The 27,290-nt window shown below is 43.3% G+C and overlaps 3 protein-coding genes across 5 annotated transcripts; 1 reads left to right on the forward strand and 2 right to left on the reverse strand.

Moving 5' to 3' along the window:
- Positions 1–2,328: 2,328 nt before the first annotated feature.
- On the reverse strand, positions 2,329–11,373 carry tap1 (transporter 1, ATP-binding cassette, sub-family B (MDR/TAP)). The gene is given in 12 exon segments (NM_001123673.1): positions 2,329–3,039; positions 3,261–3,397; positions 3,622–3,781; positions 3,946–4,119; positions 4,217–4,405; positions 4,651–4,779; positions 5,062–5,259; positions 5,588–5,793; positions 9,648–9,778; positions 9,968–10,275; positions 10,376–10,705; positions 11,165–11,373. Coding segments are annotated over 11 exon segments (2,220 nt in total). The 5' UTR covers positions 10,694–10,705; positions 11,165–11,373; the 3' UTR covers positions 2,329–2,769.
- A 1,127-nt stretch (positions 11,374–12,500) lies between these two features.
- On the forward strand, positions 12,501–18,498 carry notchl (notch receptor, like). 2 transcript variants are annotated; one of them, XM_014200736.2, is made up of 11 exons: positions 12,501–12,834; positions 13,867–14,017; positions 14,326–14,658; positions 14,766–14,995; positions 15,146–15,479; positions 15,760–15,899; positions 16,038–16,111; positions 16,225–16,354; positions 17,064–17,161; positions 17,350–17,672; positions 17,788–18,498. In XM_014200736.2, the coding sequence occupies exons 1-11, from the start codon at positions 12,780–12,782 to the stop codon at positions 18,308–18,310; spliced, it is 2,391 nt and encodes a 796-aa protein (XP_014056211.1). In that variant the 5' UTR covers positions 12,501–12,779; the 3' UTR covers positions 18,311–18,498. The 2 variants fall into 2 exon arrangements, with proteins under 2 accessions (XP_014056211.1, XP_014056212.1); XM_014200737.2 differs by having other exon boundaries at positions 16,050–16,111.
- Positions 18,499–18,605: 107 nt separating this feature from the next.
- Positions 18,606–24,719, reverse strand: pbx2 (pre-B-cell leukemia transcription factor 2). Of its 2 annotated transcripts, none has more exons than XM_045717671.1 (8): positions 24,456–24,719; positions 23,590–23,663; positions 21,622–21,866; positions 21,014–21,204; positions 20,588–20,723; positions 20,325–20,466; positions 19,431–19,519; positions 18,606–19,251 (listed from the first exon to the last, which is right to left on the reverse strand). In XM_045717671.1, the coding sequence occupies exons 2-8, from the start codon at positions 23,636–23,638 to the stop codon at positions 19,171–19,173; spliced, it is 933 nt and encodes a 310-aa protein (XP_045573627.1). In that variant the 5' UTR covers positions 23,639–23,663; positions 24,456–24,719; the 3' UTR covers positions 18,606–19,170.
- Positions 24,720–27,290: the final 2,571 nt, after the last annotated feature.

Here is a 27,290-nt window from a genome sequence, read left to right on the forward strand (position 1 = left end):
ATGGGCAGAATACCCAATTAATCCTCCGCATTCATTCATTGAAGTTGATGGGTAATTTATAACAAAACCTTTTGATATTGGCAATCATTTCAATGACTGTTTCACTAGTAAAGTGGAAAAACTCAGAAGTGAAATGAAAACATTGATCAGTGAACCATCATATTTTTGTATAAAATGTATAATAATGATGGCTGTTTTGAATTTGTTCAAGTTATTGTGGGAGAGTTGGAAAAACTATTGTTATCATCAATAATGATAAGCCAACAGGTATAGAAAACCTTGATGAGAAAATATTGAGAATGGTATTGCCACCCCTATTTGCTATATCTTTAACCAAAGTCTAAAATAGGGTGTCCACAGGCGTAGAAGGAAGCTAAAGTAATTCCACTGCCTAAAAATAGTAAAACAGACTTTTTTGGCTCTAATAGCCGCCCAATCAGTTTTGCTGCCTGCTCTTAGTAAACTGATGGAGCGAATTGTGTTTGACCAAATACAATGCTATTTTTCAGAGAACAAGTTAACTACTGACTTTCAGCATGCATAGAGAAGGGCACTCAACTTGTACTGCACTGGCTCAGATAACAGATGATTGCTTAAAATACATTGATAATATGATAGTTGGAGCTGTATTATTTTCAGTGTAGCCTTTGAGTTTCTTCAATAACTATTTATGATCAATAACATCACTTGCTTTGGCTTTACATCACCTGAAATCACATGGTTGGAGAGTTATTTATCCAATAGAACACAGAGAGTGTTCTTCAATGGAAGCTTCTCTAGCATCACAGTACAGTGTCCCTTAGGGCAGTTGCATTGAGCCATTACTCTTCCCTATTTTAAAAATTATTTGCAACTGGTTTTACACATGTATGTCTGTTATGAAAAGATGTTAGATGTTCTGCGTTTTTTACTCAAAAATCACTGTACTCGTTGTTCAGACTCAGGTCTTGTCCCATCTTGATTAGTGCCTGGTAATATGGTCAAGTGCAGCAAAGAAAGACCTAGCAAAGACACAGCTGGCTCAAAACAGAGCAATACGCCAAATCCAGATTGTCTGCATAATCAAATAACATTCAGCTCAGACACCCATACATACCCACAAGACATGCCACCAGGGGTCTCTTCACAGTCCCCAAATCCAAAACGAATTCACAACTATGCACAGTATTACACAGAGCCAGGACTGCATGGAACTCCCTTCCATTTTCCAATTACTCAAGCTAACAGCAAAATTACCTTTTAAAAAAAGAATAAACAAAGTCGTGGATCGGCGTTGACAAACACATGCACACACAAATTATTTGTTTTACTTGTATTGTTTGAATTATTATAATTGTATTGTTTATATATCTTTGTGTTAAAATGTGTGCTACTGTCTATCAGTGTATTAGTGTTTTGTTACTTCTCATGTTTTGTGTTTTTTTTGACCCCATGGAATAGTTTCTGCCTCAGCAAAAGCTAATGGGGAAACAAATAAACAAATACTGTTGCTATGGTGTTACGACAGTTTAGCTGTGATGGACCCGGTACCAAAGATATTTATAACTAACCCAAGATAGTTAAGTCATTTACAGTGTAAGCAAATGAAATAGTGCGCAGAACAAGGGGGCAAAGCCAAGCACGAGCTAGCGAGATCCTATTGGCACGTTGTATCATGTATTTGCATATTTTCGTTAGGGTACGCCTCTGTGAAGTGCGCATGTGCCGAGACAGACTCAATTCGACCGTGCATTCCTAAACAATGCAATTATTTTTATCTTTCGCTAAGCGTCAAGTCTATAACACGCAGTGCACTGTGTTCGTAACGTTTCAGTTTTGGGAACAGCTAAAAGGGTTGAGATCAGATGTTTCATCGATGAGAACATTTGCAGAATGGCAGCGCATTTTCACCTAGTTCCATCCTCTCCCACTACCAGCGACTGGATTTATTTGGTGGGGACATACGTTTTAAACGGATGCTTCAGATGTTCAGCCCCTGTGACATGTTTGGGGTTCCCCTTGTCTGTGCTGCTACTGCTGCAGCATCTGGCTGCTCCAGCAGTGTACGTTTGTGGACCTAAAACTATGCTATTGCAACTGTTATGAAACTGCCTCTGTGTTAAGCATCATATTGCCTTCATTGGAAATACCCTCTAAACAGTAACAGTATTGCTGGAGGTCATTGTATGCGATTCGACTTTGGCATCATTATCTAGGCCTGTAGCAAAGAAATGTAAAAGTGAAAGCATGAGATGTGGGGTTTCCCACAGTAATACAGATCAACTGCAAACTTGCGGGTATTATGTAACCATTCCCCCACATTCAGATACTAAATGAAGAACTTATTTTAGAGAGCAGAATGTTTATTGTCATTAACACAGAACAGAAAACGGCTAATGTATTGTACTGCCTTGAAGACAATGTACACAGAAAACAACATTCTTTGGGATCCCTATTTACATAGTTATAACACAAATGTGGGAGAACAATTCAACAAAAATAAATGTAAAAATAAATACAAAAGGCATTTGGGGCATTAAGAATACTTAAGTTGCAGTATAGTGCAAATAGAAAGTTGAACATAGAAATGTGCTCTTTGCATGAAACATTTTATATTACATGACTGTTCTTGTAATTCGTTTTTTCTTTGAGTACCTCAAAATCACTTAGGGGAAATAATTGAACTGAAGTTTGATGCTATGATCTCAGAGTATTTGCAAAGCATATGTGATGCAGTAGAACTAGTAGATAATAATGTTGAAAATGTGAGATGGTGGCAGAAGTGGGATTTCAGTGTAAATTGAGGAGTGTCATGGGATTGGAGCCTTTGTTTTCGTTTTTCAGCTCCTCCCCTTCTTTGCGCTGGAAGCCAGTGTTCTGCTTGTTCACCAGGTCAGCATAGGTTCCACCTTTCTCCAGCAGCTCAACATGGCTCCCCTCCTCTAGCACCTTTCCCTCCTCAAGAACGACAATGTGATTGGCCTTCTCCACAGTGCTCAGCTTATGAGCAATCAGCAGCACTGAGCAGGGGTTTGAGTCCTTGAGCAGAGCTTGGTGGACCTAAGGACATGGAGAGAAACATGACGAGTATGTTTGAATTAAAGCCACTGAACTGTCAGAGATTAGCTGAGATTACAATACATTGTAAATCAAGTATTCATGTTAGGGAAGGAAACAGCCACCATTGTGTTATATTATGAGTAAATGATCAACAGAAACTGCTTAATCCCCCAAAAAATAGACCTGTCAGTGAAAGATAACAAGATTCAGAGTTATCTTACCAAATGCTCGCTCTCTGTGTCCAAGTTACTGGTGGCATCGTCCAGCACTAGAATCCGAGGCTTTCTGATCAGAGCTCTGGCGATGGCAATGCGTTGCTTCTGCCCTCCTGAAACCTGGCCTCCCTTTTCCCCGGCGTCTGTGGAATAAAGAACAACAATTAAGTATGAACAGTAGAGCTGGATAACACACATCCACCACAATCATGTCATCACTAGTTTAAGGAAGGAAAAGCACTAACAGTTCAAAGTCAAAGCTATGCAGAGAAAAGTGTAACTTTCTATCAGTAAGGACTAAACAAAGAAACAATATTACCAGTCCTATCAGGATGAAGTCAATATGAATGAAGCTTTTGGGACATACCTGTATCATAGCCATTGGGCAGGTCAGAGATGAACTTGTGGGCATTGGCCAGCTCAGCAGCCCGGTATATCTCTTCATCAGTGGCATCATCTCTGCCATATTTTATGTTATCTTTGACAGAACGAGCAAACAACACCGGCTCCTGACTCACCACACTGATCTGAGAGAAATTATTCATTTAGATAATGCATTTTTGTTGGTTAATAACTTCTTGGCAAACATTGTGATCATGTATTTTTCTTTAAAGGCTGGTAGCTAATTATGTTATGCACTAATATAGCTTAGGAGAAGAGTAACATTGCTTCCATTGCTGTTCATAATGACCTTGTCGTGTAGGTACTGGTTCTTGTAGCTGTGCAGTGGCTCTCCATCCAATAGGATCTCGCCTTCCTGGGGCAGGTAGAACCTCTCCAGCAGACTCACACAGGTGCTTTTCCCTGCTCCAGAAGCCCCCACCAAGGCAGTGATCTGCCCAGGCCTCAGCTCCAGAGACAGGCCCTGAGAGATAAATAGAAATTGTACTTTAATGTATATGTCATTTTAATTCATATCCAGTATATGTGTATACAGTATACTGTAAATATACTGTAGATACCTTGAGCACAGGTGTATCTTCCCTGGTAGGGTAGGTAAATGTGACATTCTTGAACTGAACATGTCCCTCAAGATTCTGTGGGGCGAGGGTGCCTTCTGGAGGAACCTGGGGCTGCCGGTCCACATACTCAAATATCTTCTCAGAGCCACCGATTGCCCTCATCACACTTGGGTAATACGACATCACGGCCTGTCAGACAGGACGTGTAAAAGCAACACTAGTAAGTGACTGTCAAAATGTTGCTACTCAAAACTCTAGTTGTGATTAAAATGTTGTGATACTAATAAATCATTTTGAACCCTATTTTACTGTAGAACAACTTGGCAGTGCCTTGTTAGGGCGTGTACATTTAGGTCTGTTTGGATTTGGCAGTAGGCATTAAACATAAAATGGCTGCGGGTAGATTGGATGGAGATTGTTAATCTCGGCCTTACCTCCACAGCAGAGGAGAATTGGAGCTCGTAGAGCACAAAGGCCACCAGGTCCCCACTGCTGACGGTCCCCCCTGTCACCAGACTACCGCCATAGTACAGGATACTGACCTTCAGGAACAGGCTTGACATCTGAGAGGGAGACAGATGGGGTTACTATTGATTATGACTAGGGCCCAGAGTTTTCCAGATCATGTAACCAGGAACAACTCTGGGACCTACAGTAGTTATAGTCTATAACAACTGCCCAGAGCTTTCCCTTGTCAGTTCACAAGGCCAGGAAAAACTCAGGGCCCTTATTACAGACAAATTCATGTACCCTCATGAGTCAATGTGCAATCCAAGCTCTTTGGAACTGAATTTGGATAAATTGCTCTCACCCTGTGACCGTTTACAATTGAAGCTGAGACTCACACTATTGGTCCAGGTTGAGGCTGCGTAGGCTGCTGCTTCCTCTTTATTCAGAGAGTAGGTTTTCTCCAGCCTCTTCCTGTAGCGCTCCGTCTCACCCTCCTCGTTGGCAAAGCTGCGTACTGTCTTCATAGAGGAGAAGGTCTCCGTGGCAACGTCATTGGCCTGGGCTAGTGACTTTTGAACCTTCGCACCGAGCTCCTGGGACAAAAACAATATTCACAGTTACCTTCTGATTGGTCAGGTAACGTTCTGTCTGCTCTGTAGTGCTATTTTTGGTGACTTAACTTGTAGAGTCAAGATGTATGCAAACACAAAACTGCAACTCTCAGACAATGTTACTCATTATGGGAGGGTTCAGTAGTTCACAAAACTACCCCCACTATAGCCTTGTCCCAGATCTGTTTATGCTGTCTAGCCAACTCTTATTGTCATTGTCACCCCATACATTTTGTCAAGAAGACGCAAACAGATCTGGGACCAGGCTACATCCACTACAATACGTTAGAAAAGGTCTGATTTCCTGTACCTGGTGCCACTTGCCGGATATCTTTGGTATGACCCAGATGATAGGAAGCCCCATAGCGGTGAAGAGTGACAGCTTCCAGGAGAGATTGAGCATGAAGAGGAAGAGGAAAGTGACCCGCATGAAGTACCACATCAGCAGACTCAACTTCTCACTCAGAGACTCACTCATGTCGTTGGTGTCCGTGGTGATGCGTGACACAAGGTCACCTGGAACAAAGGTCATAGGTTAAGTTAGCCCCTTGGAGGGGACAGTGTGCAAATATATATCATATATATAGCGTAAAGCATAAATATATAGCATAAAGGTATCCTCTTCACTTTGAAGAAAGAAAGACCTGCACAATACTCTTGACATGATCACTTGTGTTTATTAAGATACTCTCCTTTTCACTTCAAAATACCTGGGGTATTTTGTCTCAGCTCCTGCTTTTCCCCAGTCTTTCTTTTTCGCGCCCTCCTGGTTTTGACCCTTGACTTTCTGGTCTCTGCCTGCCTGACCACTCTGCCTGTCCCTGACCCTGACTACCGTCCTGTACCTTTGCCCCACCTCTGGACTACCAACATCTGCGTGAGCCTGCCTGCCGTCCTGTACCTTTCCCCCACTACTCTGGTTATCGACCCCAGCCTGCCTTGACCTGTCGTTTGCCTGCCCTGTTGCTGTAATAAACATTGTTCCTCCGACACAGTCTGCATCTGGGTCTTACCTTCAAACCTGATAAAAATAAAGAATTCACTTGAGTAAATGAGGGATACATAGTATATTGAAAGCAGGTGCTTCCACACAGGTGTGTTTCCTGAGTTAATTAAGCAATGAACATCCCATCATGCTTAGGGTCATGTATAAATATGTCCAGCTGCCCATTATTTTGGCTACCATGGCTAGAAGAAGAGATCTCAGTGACTTTGAAAGAGGGGTCTCAAAGAGCATAGAAGGTTTAAAGGGTATGTGTGTGTCTCAGTCACCAGATCTCAACCCAATTGGGCACACATAAGACAGCGTTTTCCACCACCATCAACAAAACAAGAAATTAGGGATGCACGATATATCGGTGAGAATATTGGAATTGGCCGATTTTAGCCAAAAATGCCAACATCGACATCGGCCGATGTCTAGTTTAACGCCGATGTCAAAGCTGAAGTGCATACCTACATAACGTAGGTAGGTGACATAATGATGCCACGAAAAATACAGCGCTACATTTTCAACACAGCATTCCTAACCTAGGCCACAATGTCTGCGGTGTGAATCTATTTTGAAGTTTCAAAGGTAGATAACAAAAAGACTATATGCAACGTTTGTGCTGCTATTATTTCCCGAGGAGGGGAGAAAGTGAAATCTTTTAATACCACAAACCTAATAACTAATTTGAAAGTGCATCGCCCCCAGACGTTCAGCGACTACTTGGAACAAAAGCAGAAAAAAAAGATAAAGTTGAGCAGTCATTTGAAAGAGTAAGAAAATTTCAGCGAGACAACTCAAAGGCGAAATCCACTAATGCTAAGATAATGGAATTCATTGCCCTTGATAATCAACCGTTCTCTGTTGTGGATGATGTTGGCTTTCACCGACTGGTCGAGCACCTCGAGCCCCGGTACACACTACCAAGTAGATGCTATTTTTCAGATGTTGCCCTACCGGAATTACACAGTATTGTTGAATCGCACATCCACGAGCAACTTGCTATGGGCGTCGCTGCTATTAGCTTCACAACTGGCATTTGTACCAGCGACGTCAGCCCCATGAGCATGCTGAGTCTGACAGCACAGTGGGTCGACGAGGATTTAGTATTGAGGAAAGCCATATGCTCAAGAATGTGCTGGTTCTCATCCCGCTGCTGCCATTTCAATGGCATTTGAGAAAATGTTTGAAATTTGGAAAATCCCCAAGAACAAAGTACACGCTGTGCTACGTGATAATGCACATAACATGACAAAGGCTTTGGAAGAATGCGGAGTCGTCAGTTTGCCATGCATGGCACACACGCTGCAACTGGCTGTGAACGAAGGTGTTTTGGCCCAACGCAGCATTTCTGACACAGTGGCAACAGGTAGGAAGATAGTGGGTCATTTTAAACACTCACAGCTAGCATACCTGCAAGTAATTCAGGAGAAGCTTGGAGTGAATACGAAAAGGCTTAAGCAAGACGTTTCCACCAGATGGAACAGTACTTTTTACATGATGGAGAGCCTGCTGGAACAAAAACGAGTCCTTGGCATGTATGCAGCTGTCTATGAGTTACCTGCAACAATCAGTATGAACCAGTGAACTCTCATTGAAAACATGAACCCAGTCCTAGCTCTATTCGAACAACTGACTCGAGAAATAAGTTCTTCAACTGCATCTGCAGCAGACGTAATACCCTCTGTCATGGCATTGAAACGCCTGCTCAACAGAAATTCCGACACAGACAGTGGGGTTAAAACTTTCAAAAATACTCTACTAGACGCTGTGAACAAGCGATTTGGTGGCATTCTCTCTGAGCCTCTTTACTGTGTCGCCAACATACTCGATGCTAGGTACAAGGACCACTACTTCGATGCAGACAAGAAACAGGGTTTACATGAAATGTTACTGACACAGATGGACAAGATGGAAACGGACACAGTGACAGTGCGCACCGAAGAAGAGGACCCACGACAGAAGAGGCCACGGACAGACAGGGCTGAAACTTCCCTGCTTGACATGTATGATGAAATCCTGGTTGAGAATGAAAGGACTGAACAAATGAACAACAAAACAGCACAGCAAGTACGTGAAAGAAATAGGTTTTGATTATATTTTACTGGTAATGAGGACATGCGTAAATGCCAACAAAATAACTTTTTGTTGTGTGTGTGTGTGTGTGCGTGAGTGTGTGTGTGTGTGAGAGAGAGAGAGAGAGAGAGAGAGAGACGGACGCATTGTATTTTCATTTTCTGTTACTACATCGGCCAACATTTGCATGACAGAACCTACTATTCCCAGGAATGAAGATGCACTTGGACACTGGAGAAGTAACAAGCCCCGTTTCCCCATCCTAGCTAAAGCTGCGCGCAAGTACCTTGGTGCTCCCTGTACTAGTGTGGACAGTAAGCGCCTTTTCAGTGCAGCTTCACACATTGTAGACGATAAAAGAAACGACTCTCTTGTGACAAAGCCGAGCAGGTTCTCTTTGTGAAGAAAAACCTCCCCCAAATGTTAAAATTGTAAATGGACAGTCATATTGTAACCCTGCCATCTAGAGTCACTGGATAAATATTTACTAAGGCCAATGGCTTTCTGTTGTTCATTCATGGCTGGTATCGGTCAAGATTTTATTTAAATTTAAAACAAAGCAGTTTTGTTTTTTGTTTTTATTTCCTAAATGAAAGATGAGATGATGTGGTATACATTTGTTCTCATTTTACTAGTCAAGTCAGTTGAGCACATTTGAAGTTTAAGTTGTGCCATTTATAGCAGTTTATGACAGCCTAGAGACAGTCATTTCTTCAAGCAGTTAAATCTAAAATTATGAACTGCATTTTAGTTTAAACCAATATTTCTTTCAAAGCATTTAAGTTTATCCAAGATTGGATAGTAAGAAGAGCCACCAGCAACCATCTTTATAATGCGGGGCAGCTAAAATATTTGTGCCATGAATATCTGTTGTGCGATAAAATACATTCATGGATGTGTCATTTTTCTAATTTACAAGTTATTAAACAATCTGTTCCTAACTGAACAAATGAACATATGACACTTGGTTTCAACTATTTAACTGTACTAGAATGCTTAAAAGGCTGCTAAAATGTTAAATATCGGCTATCGGTATGTTTTTTTTTTTTTGGTAAGGAAAATATTGGATATTGGTATCGGGCAAAAATGTCATATCGGTGCATCCCTATTAGAAATTATGGAATTTCTCGTGGACGAATGGTGCCAATCTCTCCAATAAAGTTCCAGACACTTGTAGAATCTATGCCAGGGTACATTGAAGCTATCCTGGTGGCTAGTTGTGGCCCAACGCCCTATTAAGACACTTTATGTTGGTGTTTCATTTATTTAGGCAGTTACCTGTAGATTGCAATGAGATGTGACTCACCTGTCTGTGCTTTGTCAAAGAAAGCAATCTCCTGCTTCAGCACCGACTGGAAGACTAGGCCCTGGATGGAGGTGTGGATACGACTCATGGTGATGTTGTAGATGAGATCACACACAAACTCACACACAGCACTGAATGATAGAGATGGGAGAAGGAGGGCAAATAAACACGTTACTACAGTATCATTACAATAAATGCCCTGTGGAAGTGATTATGACACTTGAAACCTTCAAATGAAACAGCAGTATCAGACACTGAGCATCAATTGGAAGGACTCGAGAGTATCGTATCACCAATTATTGATATATGCTGTACTATACCTCATGACTGTAATCAGAGACATGACCATGATGGCGTGAGTAAAGGCTTCAGGCTCGTCTTCATTCATAATCCAGTCTGTCATTCGGCCGGTGTAGTGGGGAATAGCCATCTCACCAAGGGAAGAGATGACGACAAGACTCAGCACGGCTCCAAAGCGTATGATATAAGGCTTCATGTATCCCATCAGCTTCTCTAGAGAGGCGCCAGTCTTCTTCTGTGGTTCCTTGGTGGGCTTGGTAAGAAGAGAAGGGACGTAGCGTGTCCAGTACAAACATGCTACGACTGTTACGCAGTAGCCCTGAAGTAGCTGAAAAACAAGTGATTTTAGTCTGTGTGGTTTGTCAATTTTTAAAACAAAAAGGGTATATATATTAACATAATTATAGCAATATAGACTTGTCACCCACCCCCTGCCAGGAATGCCATCCCCATAGCTGCCCCAAGATGGACTGGCCACATGCCCAGAGAAGGCTGATGTAGAGTGGGCAATGGAAGCAGAGGACCCCCATGCTCTGGAGCCCCTCGAAGCTGCTCATCCATGGGGGACTTCCAGGGAATGTGAAGGTGAGAAAGAGGTGGAGGCCGGCACGGAGCAGGCTTCCACCCCACAAGGTGATGATGGGATGGTGGAGGAGAAGAGGGGAGAGTTGGGCCAAGCGGACTGTCTGCACCACACACACATCCATGCACAGGAAGAGCAGCGGAGAGAAGTTCATTTTCGGCATTCCGAACAGGCTCTAGAACAGGAGGTTGGGAGAGACGGATAATGAGGTTGAGGAACATCATATCCAGGGGTTAAATTGAGGAGGACTAAGTGGGATAGCATATGGAACATGAAATGTGCACATAGATCTGTTATAGCGTATTATGGAAAAAGTGGCAATTTGGGAATTAGTTCGCACGAAATCCCAATTAACCCCCTGGGACATAGATTATCTGAAAATATTGGAGGGAGTTTGACCATTTAATGAAAAACAGCTGACCGACTAATAAGGGACAGCATTGGGTGCTAGAGTGTGTATTCAACTCTTATCTTATGCTTCATTTTTACTTTCACTTTCAATTAGGTGAATTTCAAAGTTGTTTAGGCTTCTTGATGGATATGACGAATTGTAACAACACATTACAATACATGCTGTAATATATAACACAATATAACACGTTTAAATAGCTTTTTAAAAATATAGACTACTCACGTTTGCATGTGGGCTCTTACGATTGAGGTTGCAATTTCTTCTGAATGTCAAGGAAACGATAGCCTATATCTATTAAGAATAGATCTAGCTTATGTTCTATGTTACACACTCATATCATATAAAGGGCAATATTATTATTATTCTAGTTATGCAGCAGCAGCCTGCGACTGGACTTGACCCCACGTTCGAGTTGATGATTGTGCTTCATAATAGAAACCGAAAGTAAATAAAACTGGAAAGTCCCTTTTGAACGACCCGCCCCCTCTTGACATTGGCAAAGGCCGATTTTAGATTAATTATACTATGCTATACTTCATGTGAAACGAGTAGGTGATTGCTGTGTAAGGGCTTGGTATATATGAAAATGTTGTACAGTAAACTACTTACTGGCTGATTCACCTTTGAACTTGAAAGGAATCTAATATAGAATAGCGACATCGTGTGGAAAGCTTGATGACCTACACAATGATAATCGTAATCATTATCACTACCATCATTGAAACATTATTTCCATGATCATCTATTGCATATTTCCCTCGACAATGCACAACAGCCTAATGTTTATATATATAAACTCATCATATAAAAAAAAAACGATTTTAGGTTTTTGCCCAGATAATGAGTAAGTAGTATGTCTTAGCCTGAAATAGACCCCCCCCCCAAACTTGAAAAGTCACACAATCTTTGTTGTACCACCTGCTGTGAGGCTGTTTCTTGGCACAATTGATGAGTCCTGAGGTTAAGGATGAATGGCAGAACCTCATAGTTTCCTGTTCCTGGATCCATCCTTTCATTTGAGACAGATGACATATGGGCCTGCAGCTATATCTGTCTATTTTAAGACCCACCACATTCCTGGAGGTTATTATCTCTTCTTTGTGATTTTGAAATAGTTTTATTTGTCGTTTGCAGTAGATAAGATGATTTTTTTTTAAATGCAGAGAGCATGCTCCTGCATGGGAAGTTAAAAAAGTGATATATGCAGGCCTACTCCAGGGCCTGTATTCATAATGTGTTGCCTTTTTTAACGTAATTAATATGATTGCATGAACGGGGGGACTTAGATTGCCTCATGAATATAGGGCCTGGTTCATTTGAAAGATTACATCCTGAGGCATTATAATCAGTAGAAAAGCAGACTGCAGACTCACACAAAGACCACACACACACACACACACACACACACACACACACACACACACACACACACACACACACACACACACACACACACACACACACACACACACCCCGCTCCTATTGTTTTCCACACAGTAGCAGGAAGTTGTCCACATATTTCCGCATTGCTTCTGAAAAATAATTAGAGAAAGGGAGGTAGGTGGTAGCAGCACTGGAAGTTGGGGTGTACCACTTTAGATATAAACTGTGCACATGGTCCCATTGCGAACGCAGTCAGGAGCGCAGTGAGACAGTAAGTTCTCCAGAAGAGACCCAGAGAGATACCCCACAACACTGTAGCGGAGTACAGTCCTGCCGGACCTGCTATAGCCGGACCAAGGCATTGGACCTAGTAACCGCACTGGTACAGCTGGGAGGATAGTGAGAGAGAGTAGGCTACTGCCGTCTCCATCCTCTCTGGGACCTGCCTGGCTCAATGATGCTGGTGCTGTGGACGGCTGTTCTGTTGGGTTTGAGCAGGTGGTGTCGAGGTGAGTCCATCTTCCAGCTATTATCTTGTTGATATGATGTTTGATACCTGTGAGAGTGAGGTAGAGTCTCTACTAGGTAATCGTCTAAAGAGAGGAAGTCCTACATGGTACTTCCTAGCAACCCTGAGGAATGCACAGTGATGCCGAAACGTTGATAAATACCCATTAAGTTGATGGGAGTTTATACATGGAGTATGCGACTTTCTTTATTTTGATACTTCCCAGCAACAAAACATACTTTTTTTTTACATTGATGTTCTCACTTCTATGTTTTATAGATTTCTGAGGATATATCATTAGGAGAAAATACTGTGACGTACTTGACATATACTGCTCTCACATCCTTTCATCATCACTTTATAAGATGCTGCGTGAATGTGTCACTGATTTAAAGATATGACTGACCAAAAAGTGCTTTGCTTGCATAAGAGTCAAAGATTGTACTGCATTTCCTTGAATGTTCACTGCTATACAGTACACCATGTCTAATCCCAACTCTCCTGTGCTATGATTTTTTTGTCCCTCACACACCTGCCAAGCCTCTCCATTGTCCCATTCCATTACATTCCTCATCGCCAGGGTGACAACCTCCGACCTTCATCCAGTCTCAGCCCACTCCATTTCCTGTTGCTATTCGCCTCTCCTGGAAACTTCCTGTTTGTGTCAGGCCACTTATTTCCCGTTTCATGGTTCATGCCAAGGACACACCTTTCATAGCCTGCCTGGCTGGCACGGTACCAAGCATTGTTAACAATGAATGCTTGGTGGTGATAGATACACCTAGGCCTACACAATACACAGCTTGAAAATGTAGGTCAAACCACAGGTTCTTGCTTGATATAGTAATACAGTATTGTAATTAATGGATGCTTTTATCCAAAGTGATTCAGTTTAAGTTAGTATATTAGTATCAAGTGGGAATCCAACCTTTGTGTGTGTGTGTGTGTGTGTGTGTGTGTGTGTGTGTGTGTGTGTGTGTGTGTGTGTGTGTGTGTGTGTGTGTGTGTGTGTGTGTGATTTCTCCCCATGTAGCAGCAGTGTCTCCTGGTGGTGACCCCTGGGCCCAGTGTCCGTCCAGACAGTGTAAGGCCAAGTTTGGAGATGGGTCATGTGATAAAAAGTGCACTGAGCCTGAGTGTCTGAGAGACGGGTTCGACTGTCTGAGAGACAAAGGACGCTGCAAGTAAGACACTGTAGCAGCAGGGAGATCTGGGCTGCATTTCATTCCAGGAAGATGTTCCATCCCCTCTTCCCTTTGTTCACCCTCCTTCATGGATCTGATAGGACTGGATATGTGAAAGCAATATGGTGACTTACTCTTACCCAGTAGTCTCATATTCATGGTGAGGAGAGTGAATAAGAGCAGAGGGGAGAGAACATTTTCCTGGAATGAAACCCACCCTGGTCTTTCACTTTCCTTTTTGTATACATCCAGATGTTTCAGCTGGGGTTCACGCTTTTTCTGCATCCTTCCAACTATCCCCCTCTCAGTTCAGGCCACATCCACTACTGCCGAGACCACTATGCCAACTCCTACTGTGACCAGGGCTGTGAAAGCGCCGCCTGTGGCTGGGACGGGAGTGACTGTCACAGGCACCACATCCCTCTGTGGGCTAAGGGTACCCTGCTCCTGCACACCTACGTCCCCCTGCAACACGGCACATTTTCCAACAGTTCCCTTCTCTGGGCCCTCAGCACCCTCCTGCAGACGCCCCTCAAACTGCGCGGCACGGTGCCCCTTGACCCCAGCAAGGACCTCTTCACCTTTCATCCCCAGCAGCTCGAAGACCTGCTGGCTCAAGCTTCTTCGGATGACTCAAATGGGTAACTATAAAGAGATTATGATTTTGCTTCCCCTAATTTTTTACCTTAACCTAGTCTCTTTTGTTAACATCCCATCAATGTCCTCACTCCCCATCTCTCTAAAACAGCTCTCTCCTATTCCTGCAAGTGGATAACAGGCCGTGCTCCCGTCTTCCTTCTACCTGTTTCCCATACGCCACCGAAGCAGCTAACTTCCTACGGGCTGCTACGTCCTCGACTCATGTGTCGGTCCCCTCTCACCCAGAATTAAAGGCCATTATTAGTGTAAGAGGGGTTGGGGAGGAAATAGGAGGGAGAGAGGAGGACCCAGTTGAGGAAAAAGAGGACACTAATGATGGTATGTATCCTGTTACATAGTGCGTGTATGTGTGTGTGTGTGTGTGTGTGTGTGTGTGTGTGTGTGTGTGTGTGTGTGTGTGTGTGTGTGTGTGTGTGTGTGTGTAAATGTGAGTACCACCTAATATCTCTGCCCCCCTTCTCCACACAGGAGCAACACCTCCATGGCTATGGGCTGTGATCGGAGTGGCAACGGGCCTGGTACTGGCGTTGGTCTTGATGGTTGTCTTGGTGATCAGAAGGGTGAGACGACGACGAGCAGAGAGGGAGGGAGGAGGAGAGAGGGTTAGGCACAGATCCACTGTCACTGGGAATGACAGCGGAGCCAATGTGGCCAAGGCATGGGCACAGCACACACCCCACCGAGAGCAGAGGGGCAGGACAGGGAGAGAGAAAGACAGGAATGGGATAAAGAAGAAGAAAGCAAAGGAGGCTGAGAAGAAAAGACGCAGAGAGCCACTGGGGGAGGATGCCATTCGACTGCGGTGAGCGAAGATGAATGATTATGGGAGAAGTTAGAGGATGTTCATTCTTGTAAATCAACAGTGCTGTGATCAGATAACAGTTTGCTTCATTGTAATGGGTTGCATGGCTTTCAGTTGTTTCCATTAGGGGCATTTTAAACTAACTGAAGTTTTACTCTGTCTGTAAGATAAAACTGTTGTGTTGGACTACCTCTATTTTACACGATATTAGTGATACTGTAGTCATATCACTAAGTCTGCACAAAGTACTGCTATTCAGAGCATAAACGTATGATTTCAGGCCCCTGAAAAAGGACCTGGATATTGGAAGTGACACTGACTTTACCCAGAGTTCTATGGAGGACATCAACAGGTCCATCTGTGACCACCGAACGCAAGAGCAGAAGCACTACCGCAGCCCCCCACAATCACCCATACAACGTAAGATCACCTGATCATGGTTAACATACTGTATTAATAGGCTTGTAAAATGATTCATTATTCCTTTACATTCATTTGTCACAGAATAATTTACGGTTTGCACAACGTAACTAAGCATGTAACTAAATTGACGTTCAGCTCCACTTTTAGCTCCCCCAAGAGGATGGGAGAGAAATGCTGTCCCGTCGCCACATCACAGAACACCCAATCAAGTGAGTTCCATAAATATTCTACATAAATGTCAATATGTTTATTTAAATTGTAGATAATGCTGGTTATTATTTACAGTATTATATTTTGACCGTACCAAACATTATTTTGACAGTCTGCTTCGGTTCAATGGTGTGGTCCAGATGGTTCAGTGGTCCTGATTCGTGCGGTCCGGAGTGGGCTTGACCGTGTGGTACTGGAGCTGCTACGAGCTGGGGTGCCGGTCAACAACACAGACCACACTGGTATCACTTTACTCTCCCAATTTCCCAATTACATTATTAACCAAAATGTAGGTTAGACGGTAAAATAAACCAAGTAAACGAAACTTCCCTGTAGAGTGTCATGGGAGGATTATTGTGCAAATGTATTTTAAAAATCAATATTGCATGGAACAAATGTCCATAAATGTTATGTAGCTTCCATGGGTGTAATAACGAGCTTACAAACACACTGCCTCACATACATATTACTATATTGTATTACTTTGAGGGGTTGAGTAACCAGTGTAACTGACCTCATCTCTCTCTGGTCCTCCCCATGTGTCCCTTCTCTTCTCTTCTGTTCTGGTAAAACCTCCATGGCTTCCCACTCTTCCCTTCCATTCCTCTCTACAGCACCCCTGCTGCCTCCCTCTCAAACTGATACAGAAGTTAATGTGCCCTAGTGCCCAGGCAGTGTGGATGTACCATATTAACCTTCATTGCTCTTCTCTTTCTCTCTCTCTCTCTCTCTCGCTCTCTCCCTCTCGGGCTGATTCCCTAGTCCCTCACCATCATTTTCATTCTCATTTCCTCCCTTTCAAAATCTCCCTCTTCCCCATCTTTCACCCTTTGGGCTTGACTCTGTTGTATAATGTTTGTTCACTGGCTGACTTACTCCCTCTCTTTCTGTACTGAACTCCCACCTTCCTTCCCTCACCTTCCTCCACTTGAAATACACTCTCTCTCCCAGGGAGATCAGCCCTCCACTGGGCATGCTCAGTTAACCACCTCTCCTTGACAAGAACCCTCACTCGCTACGGTGCTGCGGTGGACCTACAGGACAACAAGGTACCAAGGCCAGCAGAAGCCTCTGCTTTTATGATTCTTCACATACTTGTATGAAGATTTAGGAAGAGGAACTTCGAAGAAACTATGTTCAGTTAAATCTGCGTAGAATGGTTCAACTTTAGGGTACTCTAATATTATTGCTTTGACACTCCCATTCTCTGATATATACCACTCCCATTATCTGATAGGGTGAGACTGCTCTGTTCCTCTCCGCCCTCCATGGTTGCTACGACACCGCTCGGTTCCTGCTCCTGAACGGGGCCAATCAGGATCTGTCTGATCGGAGAGGACGCCGGGCACTGGATGTTGCCCGAGAGGGCATGCATCATCAAGTCCTGGAGCTCCTATTGGCTCACAGGGTTCAGAGAGGGCGTATTCCTATGGAGCAAGCCAATGATATGCTGTGGGATGAGCGTGCCTTGCTGTATAGCCAATGGGTGAATTCCCCTGGGAGAAGTGCCTCCTTCTCTGGTGTCATAGGGCATCGGGATATGTCTTCGCCTCCACCAAGGTAAAGTCTTGTGGCATTTAGCACATCTACTCACAATAACACTTAGCAATTTACTCATTTTGATAAGGCAAATTCATCACTGCCTACTCGTATGATCTCCCTCTTCTTTTGACAGTGATTGGTCAATGGGCAGAGTGCAGTGCCCTTCCCCTCAGAACTGGCGGCCACAGCTCAACCAATCAGCGACCGCATTGGTTACCCCAAGAATCATGGGGCGTCCACCACGGCCAATCAGCACTCTGCAGGAGGTTACCTCAGAGGACGAAGATCGCGAAAGGCCCCAGGAAGTCCCGAGAGCAGCGACGCCGCACTTCCTGTTACCCCAGCCTGCTCCTCGACAGCGGTCCTTCTCCTGTACCCAGAATGCACTGCAGCGTCGCTCCAGTTCACAGCAGCCCGAACCGACATATGTTGCCTTATCAGAGAAAATAGCCAATGAGCCCATAGAAAGAGTGACCATAGTCCCTCCTACAGATGCTCCCACCCAATCAGATCGCAGATCAATAGTGGATAGTAGCGACAACCCCAGCAGGGCAGCGCCAGAGATTGAGGCAGCGAGTTTTAAAAAGGCAGACCAGAAAGCCCGAAGTGAGAAGCTAAATAACCACATGCCTGACTCTAACCAAACAGCTTTGTAAGGGAGAGGGCTCTGCTGTGAGATATCATGCTGAAATTACCCCAAATACCATCATGTCAATCATGTGCTGTTTACATTTTCTGTAAAAGGCCATTTAGGGCCATTTCCCCTAAATAACAGTAGATTGACAGACGGGAAATAAACTCAGTCAATAAATGAGTAACTTAATTTACTCTAAATATCTAAATCTCTAAATCAATAAACGAATAATGTTCAATTTTTTCTTATTCTGCCATATTAGGAGGTGACCTGTCTCTCTTATGCTAATATCAACCAATCAAGACAAACCAACTGACTGTGAATACAGAGTCTTTACTGTAAAAGAGGTAGAGAGAATACAGGTGTTTTTCACTCACTGTACAGAATGACAGCACTGTTGATATACTCATTCAAACTGTTAACATAACCAGCACACACACTTCATTCATGATATAGACACACACAGACAAAACAGCCCAGTAGAAAAGAGAAAACAAACACACAAAATCTTTGGATTTTCTCTATTGCCCCCACATCCTCTAAATGCAACTATATCTGAGCTTTAAACGAAAATCCTAAAATATTTGTAACAGCATAATAATATAGCCTAATAAAACAATGGTAATGCAATTTCCCAAGCCTCCCTGCCCACATACCACAGTAACATATAAAGTAGTGGAAAACAAAACCCATGATCCCAATACAAAACATCACACACACACACACTCAGCTCATACAAACATAATGAACAGTATCATTGGACAATAAGAAACAGAAAAGACATACAAAAACTGCAGCCAAGTAAGAGTGATATCATTCTTTCAGTCTTTTTCCGTTGTCAATCTTTCCATCTATGTCATCAACACAAAGTGGGCGAGGCCATCAGTCAGAGTCTCCTGAGTGGTCGTTTCCTGGGGAAGTGGCAGAGGGGGGAGTGTTTTGCCCTTGCCAGTTCCCATTAGTCTGCCAAAGAGAAAAAGACGTGGTGACTTGTAGTGGCATTAACCTACATTAACCCCGCTCCACTCCAATGCAACTCCTCCACAAGGTTGTTGTTGTGAATGAGAATGTGCTCTCAATTAGATACGAGCTAAAATAAAGATGATATGTAACATGAAGTGAATGACAGTGAAGTTCCATACTTGTGCTCCCATGAAGACAGGCTGCTCTCCATTCATTGGTGGAACACCCAGGAAAAGGTCTGGTCCAGTGAGTGAGAAGCCCCCCGATCCTGTGGAGGAACAAAAGGGGAGACGTCTTTAATAGGGGCTACTAGGCCTACAACATCAGCCTGGTCCCAGATCTGATTGCGCTGTAAAACCGACTTCTATTGTTGGGCAAGGAGTTGGCACAACAGCACAAAAGGCCCAATTCCGACTTAGAAAATGACGCCTTTCTTACGCAGGCCTTTCCTACGCACTTCTCAGTAGTTGTAATTCAGACATATCTTATTCAGTTGCGTAACGGGCTTTGCAGACATGGTTCCCTTGCATGCGCTGATTAAATGTAATTCAACCGCTGAAAATCCTCCCACTTGCTGGTCAACCGATTTTCTTGTGGAGTTTTCATTCAATAGGGTTTTCAGCACATTTATTTTAAGCCATCCCTTTAAATAAGGTGTACCTTTAAGTTCGAATTTTGTTGACAGACTCAACAGAATATATTGAGAGAATTGGTACGGAATATTAGGGATCAATCAAAGAAAGACATCTAAATATATGCATATTCGTCTCCGTTTCAGCACCAATTGGTAGATTTAAAAAAATACTCTGATCTTGTAGATTATTTAGGGTAGGAAAGTATTTATGAAAAGAAACGAGCTTTGAATGGGATGAGTGGGAGCGTCAAGAGACCAGAGGTGACAGAGCGGGTTGGAGTGTAAGGTTTGAGCATAGTCTGAAGGTATGGAGGGGCAGTTCCCCTTGCTGATCCGTAACACAAAAACACTAACAACCCATCGATTTCTACTACCAATTGAACCATACACTCAAAACAGTGTGTATCACTAGGCCTGGCTTCCTTTCCTCAGCTCTTACCTGTTGAGTTGGGCGTGTGTGGAGAGTCCTCGTTCTGTGTCGCCACGATGGCCGTCTTCATGGCATAGATGTTGGCCTCCTCTTGGAACTTCCCGATGTTCTTCTTGTAGCGGATTCTCTTGTTGCCAAACCAGTTGCACACCTGTTCAATTAACGAGCCAGTAAGAGGCTGGTCAATGGAGTCAACTGTATATGGACGTATCAATGGGTGAGCTAATAGTAAATATATGACGCATATACTTATACTTATGACACAAGGTTACCTGAGAGACAGTGATGCTACACTGTTTGGCTAGTTCTTCTTTGGCCTCTTCACTGGGGTAAGGGTTGGCGAGATGGGAGTAGAAATACTCGTTCAGGACTTCCGTCGCCTGCTTGCTGAAGTTACGTCTCTTACGCCTGACAACACAAAGGTGAGTGTGTTGAGAGTGGGCATGCAACCCAGGCAGAAGTATACATTTCACAACTACAGTAACAACTGATATTGACACACAATAGTCATTCACAACCTGCACTGTAATAACATGATTATGCACTGTAAATATGACTGGTATGACCATGAACCACTGTTCATTTATGGAATGTTTTACTCTTCATTAAAAATACTACCTGTACATGAATTGTCATTCACTGTCATGGCAGGTTTTGACAGGTGTTGTGTCACCCCAATAACAGTGTTACACGCTGACCTGGCGTCGAGGAAGCGGGACCTCAGGATCATAACGGCCTCGCAGGTGCTCTGCTTGAGTTGTGTCTGGATGGAGCTGAACTTGCGGTGGATGATGGCCACCATGCGCTCGATCTCCCTCGGTGACACCGGCCGCGTTCGGGACTGCTCCCTCAGCAGGTTCATCACGTGGGTAGTGAACTCACTACATGCCTACAGGAGACACGGAGAGCGAGGATTGGAGACAGATATGACCGTCAGTTGAGCTCAAAGGATGGAAGTCAACAGCGGGCCGACACTGTTGACGTCGGTCATTTATGTTCACGTTCAATTATCTCACCTAAATTAAAACATCACCTCATTTTAGTTTACTTCGCAAAAGGGTGTAATTTTCAGTGTGTGCAAAGTGTCAAGTCCCTCCACCTCAAATCAAGTACAGCCACTGACCCCAGCACACGTGTATGTCAGAGTCGATATGAGTTTGAATCCGGCCCACTGCTCTTTGACTCACCCTCCCTCTATCTTAACCGTCTTTCCAACACTTTACTATCTCTTCAATAAAGCAAAAAAACAATACAAAAGGATTGGGACTGCCCCCCTGCTTGAAAAAAGCAACAACTAGAAAAGTACCTGGTCATATTTCTCCATCTCAGTGTGATAGATGTTGCGAATCTGGCTCAACTTGCTTTTGTAGTCTGAGTGTTCCAGTGAGCTGTCTGGCGACATCCCTCCAGAGCTGGTGGCTGCGGACACCGCCGCTGCCGCCCCGCCACCTTTCTCCGGCCCAGCCACACCCTCCGCCAGCAGCATGTTGTCCAATCGCACCAGCTGTGGGTCCTGTGATTCTTCCTCCTGAGCATTTCGCATTGATAGGCCTGCAACAAGAGAGGTCTGTCAATCTGATTCATGGTAAATTAAGAGTTACAATGTCTCCTATTACACTGAACAAAAATATCAATGCAGCATGCAACAATTTCAAAGATATTACTGAGTTACAGTTCATATAAGGTAATATGTCAATTGAAATACATTCATTAGGCCCTAATCTATGGATTTCACATGACTGGGAATACAGATATACAAAAAAAGTAGGGGCGTGGATATGAAAACCAGCCTGACCGAATCTGGTGTAGCCACCATTTGCCTCATGCAGCGTGACACATCTCCTTCACATTGAGTTGATCAGGCTGTTTATTGTGGCCTCTGGAATGTTGTGCCACTCCTCTTCAATGGCTGTGTGAAGTTGCTGAATATTGGCAGTAACTGGAAAACACTGTCGTACACGTCAATCCAGAGCATCCCAAACAATGGGTGACATTGTGCAGGCCATGGAAGAACTGGGACATTTTCAGCTACCAGGAACTGTGTGCAGATCCTTGTGACATGAGGTCTTGCATCATCATGCTGAAACATGAGATGATGGCGGCAGATGAATGGCACAACAATGGGCCTCAGAATCTCGTCACGGTATCTCTGTGCATTCAAATTTCCATAGATAAAATGCAATTGTGTTCGTTGTTCGTAGCCCATACCATAATCCCACCGCCACCATAGGGTGCTCTGTTCACAACGCTGACATCAGCAAACCACTTGCCCACATGACGCCATACACACTGTCTGCCATCTGCCCGGTACAGTGAAAACCGGGATTCATCCGCAAAGAGCACACTTCTCCCGCGTGCCATATCCATCGAAGGTGAGCATTTGCCCACTGAAGTCAATTACGCTGCCGAACTGAAGTCAGGTCAAGAAATTCTTCTGTTGTGCATTCCCACAGTTTCATCACCAGTCCGGATGGCTGGTCTCAGACGATCCCACAGGTGAAGAAGCCGGATGTGGAGGTCCTGGGCTGGCGTGGTTACACATGGTCTGCTTTGTGAGGCTGGTTGGATGTACCGCCAAATTCTCTAAAACAACGTTAGAGGCGGCTTATGGTAGAGAAATGAACATTCATTTCTCTAGCAACAGCTCGGGTGGACATTCCTGCAGTCTGCATACCAATTGCACACTACCTAGAGTTATCTGTGACATAACTGCACATTTTAGAGTGGCCTTTTATTGTCCTCCGCACATGGTGCACCTGTGTAATGATCATGCAGTTTAATCAGCTTCCTGATATGCCACACCTGTCAGGTGGATTGATTATCTTGGCAAAGAGAAATGCTCACTAACAGGGATGTAAACAAATTTGTGCACAAAAATGCATATGGAAAATTTCTGGGATATTTTATTTCAGCTCATGAAACATGGGACACTTTACATGTTGCGTTTACATTTTTGTTCAGTGTATATTCAAATATTATCCCTCTGAGGTACAGACTTGGAGAAGCACTTTGTGGATGAAACATATAAAGGAAGGGTCATCTTGCGGCAATATTTGAAAAGTCATCATACACAATACATCTTTGTTGAAAATGTAAAATAGCTAGAGAATTGTCTAACTGTCATCTAACTGCATGGATTATGCGCAACTCATTATTATTGTGATGGAGTCAACATCATCTTCTGTTTTCATCACAGATGGCCAGAAACTTTTAAACGAATTAGCAACAAGTTTAAAATCAAACAAAGGGTTTCAATTAGTGAAAATGAACTTACCTGTTTTCTCTTTGATCTCACATAAGACGCTGAACAAAGCTGGTTTCATTCGATGGCAATTCAATGCGTGTTTTCTGACGATTGGAAAAAAACATTATTATTATTAGCTAACTAACGTTGCTACTGTAGCTGTATATCTAGCCAGCTATTTAGCAACGAGCCATTAGCACCAACAAAATATTTGTTTAGTTAGCTAGCTCCCTGCTTTCACACGCTTTATATAGCTAGCTAACGTTAACTAGATGTCATACACAACAACAAACATCGGCTCTGTTGTTCGTGACCTTTTGACTGGAGTTCACCGCAGCCTGCTATGCTAACGTTAGCTACGTAATGCTATGGCTAGCTAGCAGCAGCTACAATATGTAGCTAATATGTTAACATTTTATTCGTAGAACAAATGTAGCATGAAATGGATAATGCCAAGATTATGGCCACAATCCGTTTATAATATCTTGCTATTCACTAACATGTAAATCTAACCGGCTAACGCGTTAGTAGTAACACATTAGCAAGCTAACAATAAAGCAATAGAGCATAGCTAGCTAACTGGCCAGTTTTAGCTTAGCAAGAATTCACCCTCTTCATCGAGTTAGCCACAAAAACAACTTCGGTTTTTATACATTTCACAACAACAACATGCGTGTAAATAGGCCAGGAGAAGAAGTAATAACTATTTAATAAACAACGTATCATGACACAAAGCCAGTTAGCTAGCTAGCAACGTTGGCTACCTAGCAAGCTTATTAAAAAACTTCAAAGTAGATCAAATTGAAAACTTCTGAAAACTTTAGCTAACTCTTGGCCATTGAGCAAATTTGCAGAAATGTGTAGCTAAATCTGATTAAGTTATAAACAATTGTGACTAACTTTGCTTGTGCTTCGTCCAAACTTTGGTCGGTGATGGTCATGATTTGTTGCAATATGTCACCAATGTCTCTGCGGCTTTCATGTCCATTTTCTGCGCCTTCGTGGCCCGTGTCTCCGTCGGAGCGGTGGTGGGAAGATGGATGAACCGAGTTTAGAGGGTGCATACCGGGGTGAGAGCTCAGGCCAAGGCCCCGGCCGTTAGAGGGCCCGTTGCCAGTGAGAGGCTGCTGCTGCAACATCCTGAGCGGCACACAGTGGCGCCGACGAGTAATCACAGTCACACACCCTTCAAAACTCAAACACTAGAGCAGGCCTGCACTAGAGTCCCCTAGCGATTGACAAAGAAAAAGTCTCGAACAAGAATGTTCATAAAATTCGAATTGTACTCCAGACAGAGCCCATAGGCTACTGTACTAGGGATATTCATAGCTATGACTTTTAAACTAAGTAATTATTATGAACAATCAGGTAGATGGATATAACTATGAGGCAACGGTGTGTGTAGGCCTATGTGTAAAAGAGAGAGAAACAGAAAAAGAGAGAAGAGGGGGGTCTTTCAATCTGCAAGTAGCCTAATACATTGAGCATTTGCACCATGATGGGGGGAGGGATCATCTTCTGATTTCATATCAGTTAATGTAATAATGCATCAGCTTCATAATAAGGTCACAGGTCTTTACCAATCAAATCATCAACAATTTTTTTCATCACTTTTTATTTGTCATGCTTCGTAAACAACAGATGTAGACTAAAAGTGAAATCCTTACTCTCGGGACCTTTGTCACATGCTTCGTAAACAACAGGTGTAGACTAACAGTGAAATTCTTACTTCCGGGCCCTTCCCAACAATGTAGAGACAAAAATAGAAAAATAATAACACAAGGAATAAATACACCATGGGTAATGATAACTTGGCTATATACACAGGTTACCAGTACAGAGTTTATTTATTTATTTTTTATTTCACATTGTTTAACCAGGTAGGCCAGTTGAGAACAAGTTCGCATTTACAACTGCGACCTGGCCAAGATAAAGCAAAGTGGTGTGACACAAACAACAACACAGAGTTACACATGGAATAAACAAACGTACAGTCAATAACACAATAGAAGAAATAAAATAAAAAAAGTCTATATACAATGTGTGCAAATGGCATGAGGAGGTAAGGCCATAAATAGGCCATAGTAGCGAAGTAATTACAATTTAGCAAATTAACATTGGAGTGATAGATGTGCAGATGATGATGTGCAAGTAGAAAATACTGGTGTGCAAAAGAGAAAAAAGTAAATAAAAACAATATGGGGATGAGGTAGGTAGATAGGATGGGCTATTTACAGATGGGCTGTGTACAGCTGCAGCGATCAGTTAGCTGCTCAGATAGCTGATGTTTAAAGTTAGTGAGGGAGATATAAGTCTCCAACTTCAGCGATTTTTGCAATTCGTTCCAGTCATTGTCAGCAGAGAACTGGAAGGAAAGCCGGCCAAAGGGGGTGTTGGCTTTGGGGATGACCAGTGAGATATACCTGCTGGAGCGCGTGCTACGGGTGGGTGTTGTTGTCATGACCAGTGAGCTGAGATAAAGCGGAGCTTTACCTAGCAAAGACTTATAGATGACCTGGAGCCTGTGAGTCTGACGACGAATATGTAGCGAGGGCCAGCCGACGAGAGCATACAGGTCGCAGTGGTGGGTGGTATATGGGGCTTTGGTGACGAAACGGATGGCACTGGGATAGACTGCATCCAGTTTGCTGAGTAGAGTGTTGGAGTCTATTTTGTAAATGACATCGCCGGATCGGTAGGATAGTCAGTTTTACGAGGATATGTTTGGCGGCGTGAGTGAAGGAGGCTTTGTTGCGAAATAGGAAGCCGATTCTAGATTTCATTTTGGATTGGAGATGTTTAATATGAGTCTGGAAGGAGAGTTTACAGTCTAGCCAGACACCTAGGTATTTGTAGTTGTCCACATATTTTAAGTCAAAAGCGTCCAGAGTAGTGATGCTAGTCGGACGGGCGGATGCCGGCAGCGATTGGTTGAAAAGCATGCATTTAGTTTTACTAGCGTTTAAGAGCAGTTGGAGGCCACGGAAGGAGTGTTGTATGGCATTGAAGCTCGTTTGGAGGTTTGTTAACACAGTGTCCAAAGAAGGGCCAGATGTATACAGAATGGTGTCGTCTGCGTAGAAGTGGATCAGGGAATCCCCTGCAGCAAGAGTGACATCATTGATATACCGTAATTTCCGGACTATTATTAAGCGCACCTGAATATAAGCCGCACCCACTGAATTACATTTTTATTTTTATTTTTAACATAAATAAGCCGCACATGTCTATAAGCCGCAGGTGCCTACTGCTACATTGAAACAAATGAACTTTACACAGGCTTTAACGAAACACGGCTTGTAACAAAAATAAATAGGCTTTAACGAAACACGGCTTGTAACAAAAATAAATAGGTTTTAACGAAACACGACTTGTAACAAAAAATAAAACATTTGTAGTAAGTTGTCTTTTTGCACTGAGTCAATTCCTCACGCTGCTGTTTCCAACGTCTTATCATCGACTCATTAAGACCATGCTCCCATGCAGCAGCTCTATTTCCTTTTCCAACAGCCAGATCAATCGCCTTCAACTTGAAAGCTGCATCATATGCATTTCTCCGTGTCTTTGCCATGATGAGGGTGACAAAATGACTACCATAATCAGAATGATGGGAAGTTTGAGAGCGCTCGATTTAATCTAAACAGTAAACAAAAAAGTTGTTTGACCTTAAGACCTTAACCCGTTCGGCAATTTCATTGGTCTAATGAAAGCTTTATGCCGCCAAAAAACTG

The sequence above is a fragment of the Salmo salar genome, chromosome ssa05 (genome assembly GCF_905237065.1).
Source record: "Salmo salar chromosome ssa05, Ssal_v3.1, whole genome shotgun sequence".
NCBI lineage: Eukaryota > Metazoa > Chordata > Actinopteri > Salmoniformes > Salmonidae > Salmo > Salmo salar.

Bases quoted from the DNA above. Each gene is read 5' to 3' on its own strand.
- notchl (XM_014200736.2), top strand. From the start codon at position 12,780: ATGATGCTGGTGCTGTGGACGGCTGTTCTGTTGGGTTTGAGCAGGTGG. The intron at 16,112-16,224 runs GTGAGTTCCATA...TTATTTTGACAG, and splicing joins ATCACAGAACACCCAATCAA to TCTGCTTCGGTTCAATGGTG. The intron at 16,355-17,063 runs GTATCACTTTAC...TCTCTCTCCCAG, and splicing joins CAACAACACAGACCACACTG to GGAGATCAGCCCTCCACTGG.
- pbx2 (XM_045717671.1), bottom strand. From the start codon at position 23,638: ATGAAACCAGCTTTGTTCAGCGTCTTATGTGAGATCAAAGAGAAAACA. The intron at 21,867-23,589 runs GTAAGTTCATTT...CTCTTGTTGCAG, and splicing joins TGAGATCAAAGAGAAAACAG to GCCTATCAATGCGAAATGCT. The intron at 19,252-19,430 runs GTATGGAACTTC...TCTCTTTGGCAG, and splicing joins CTGTCTTCATGGGAGCACAA to ACTAATGGGAACTGGCAAGG.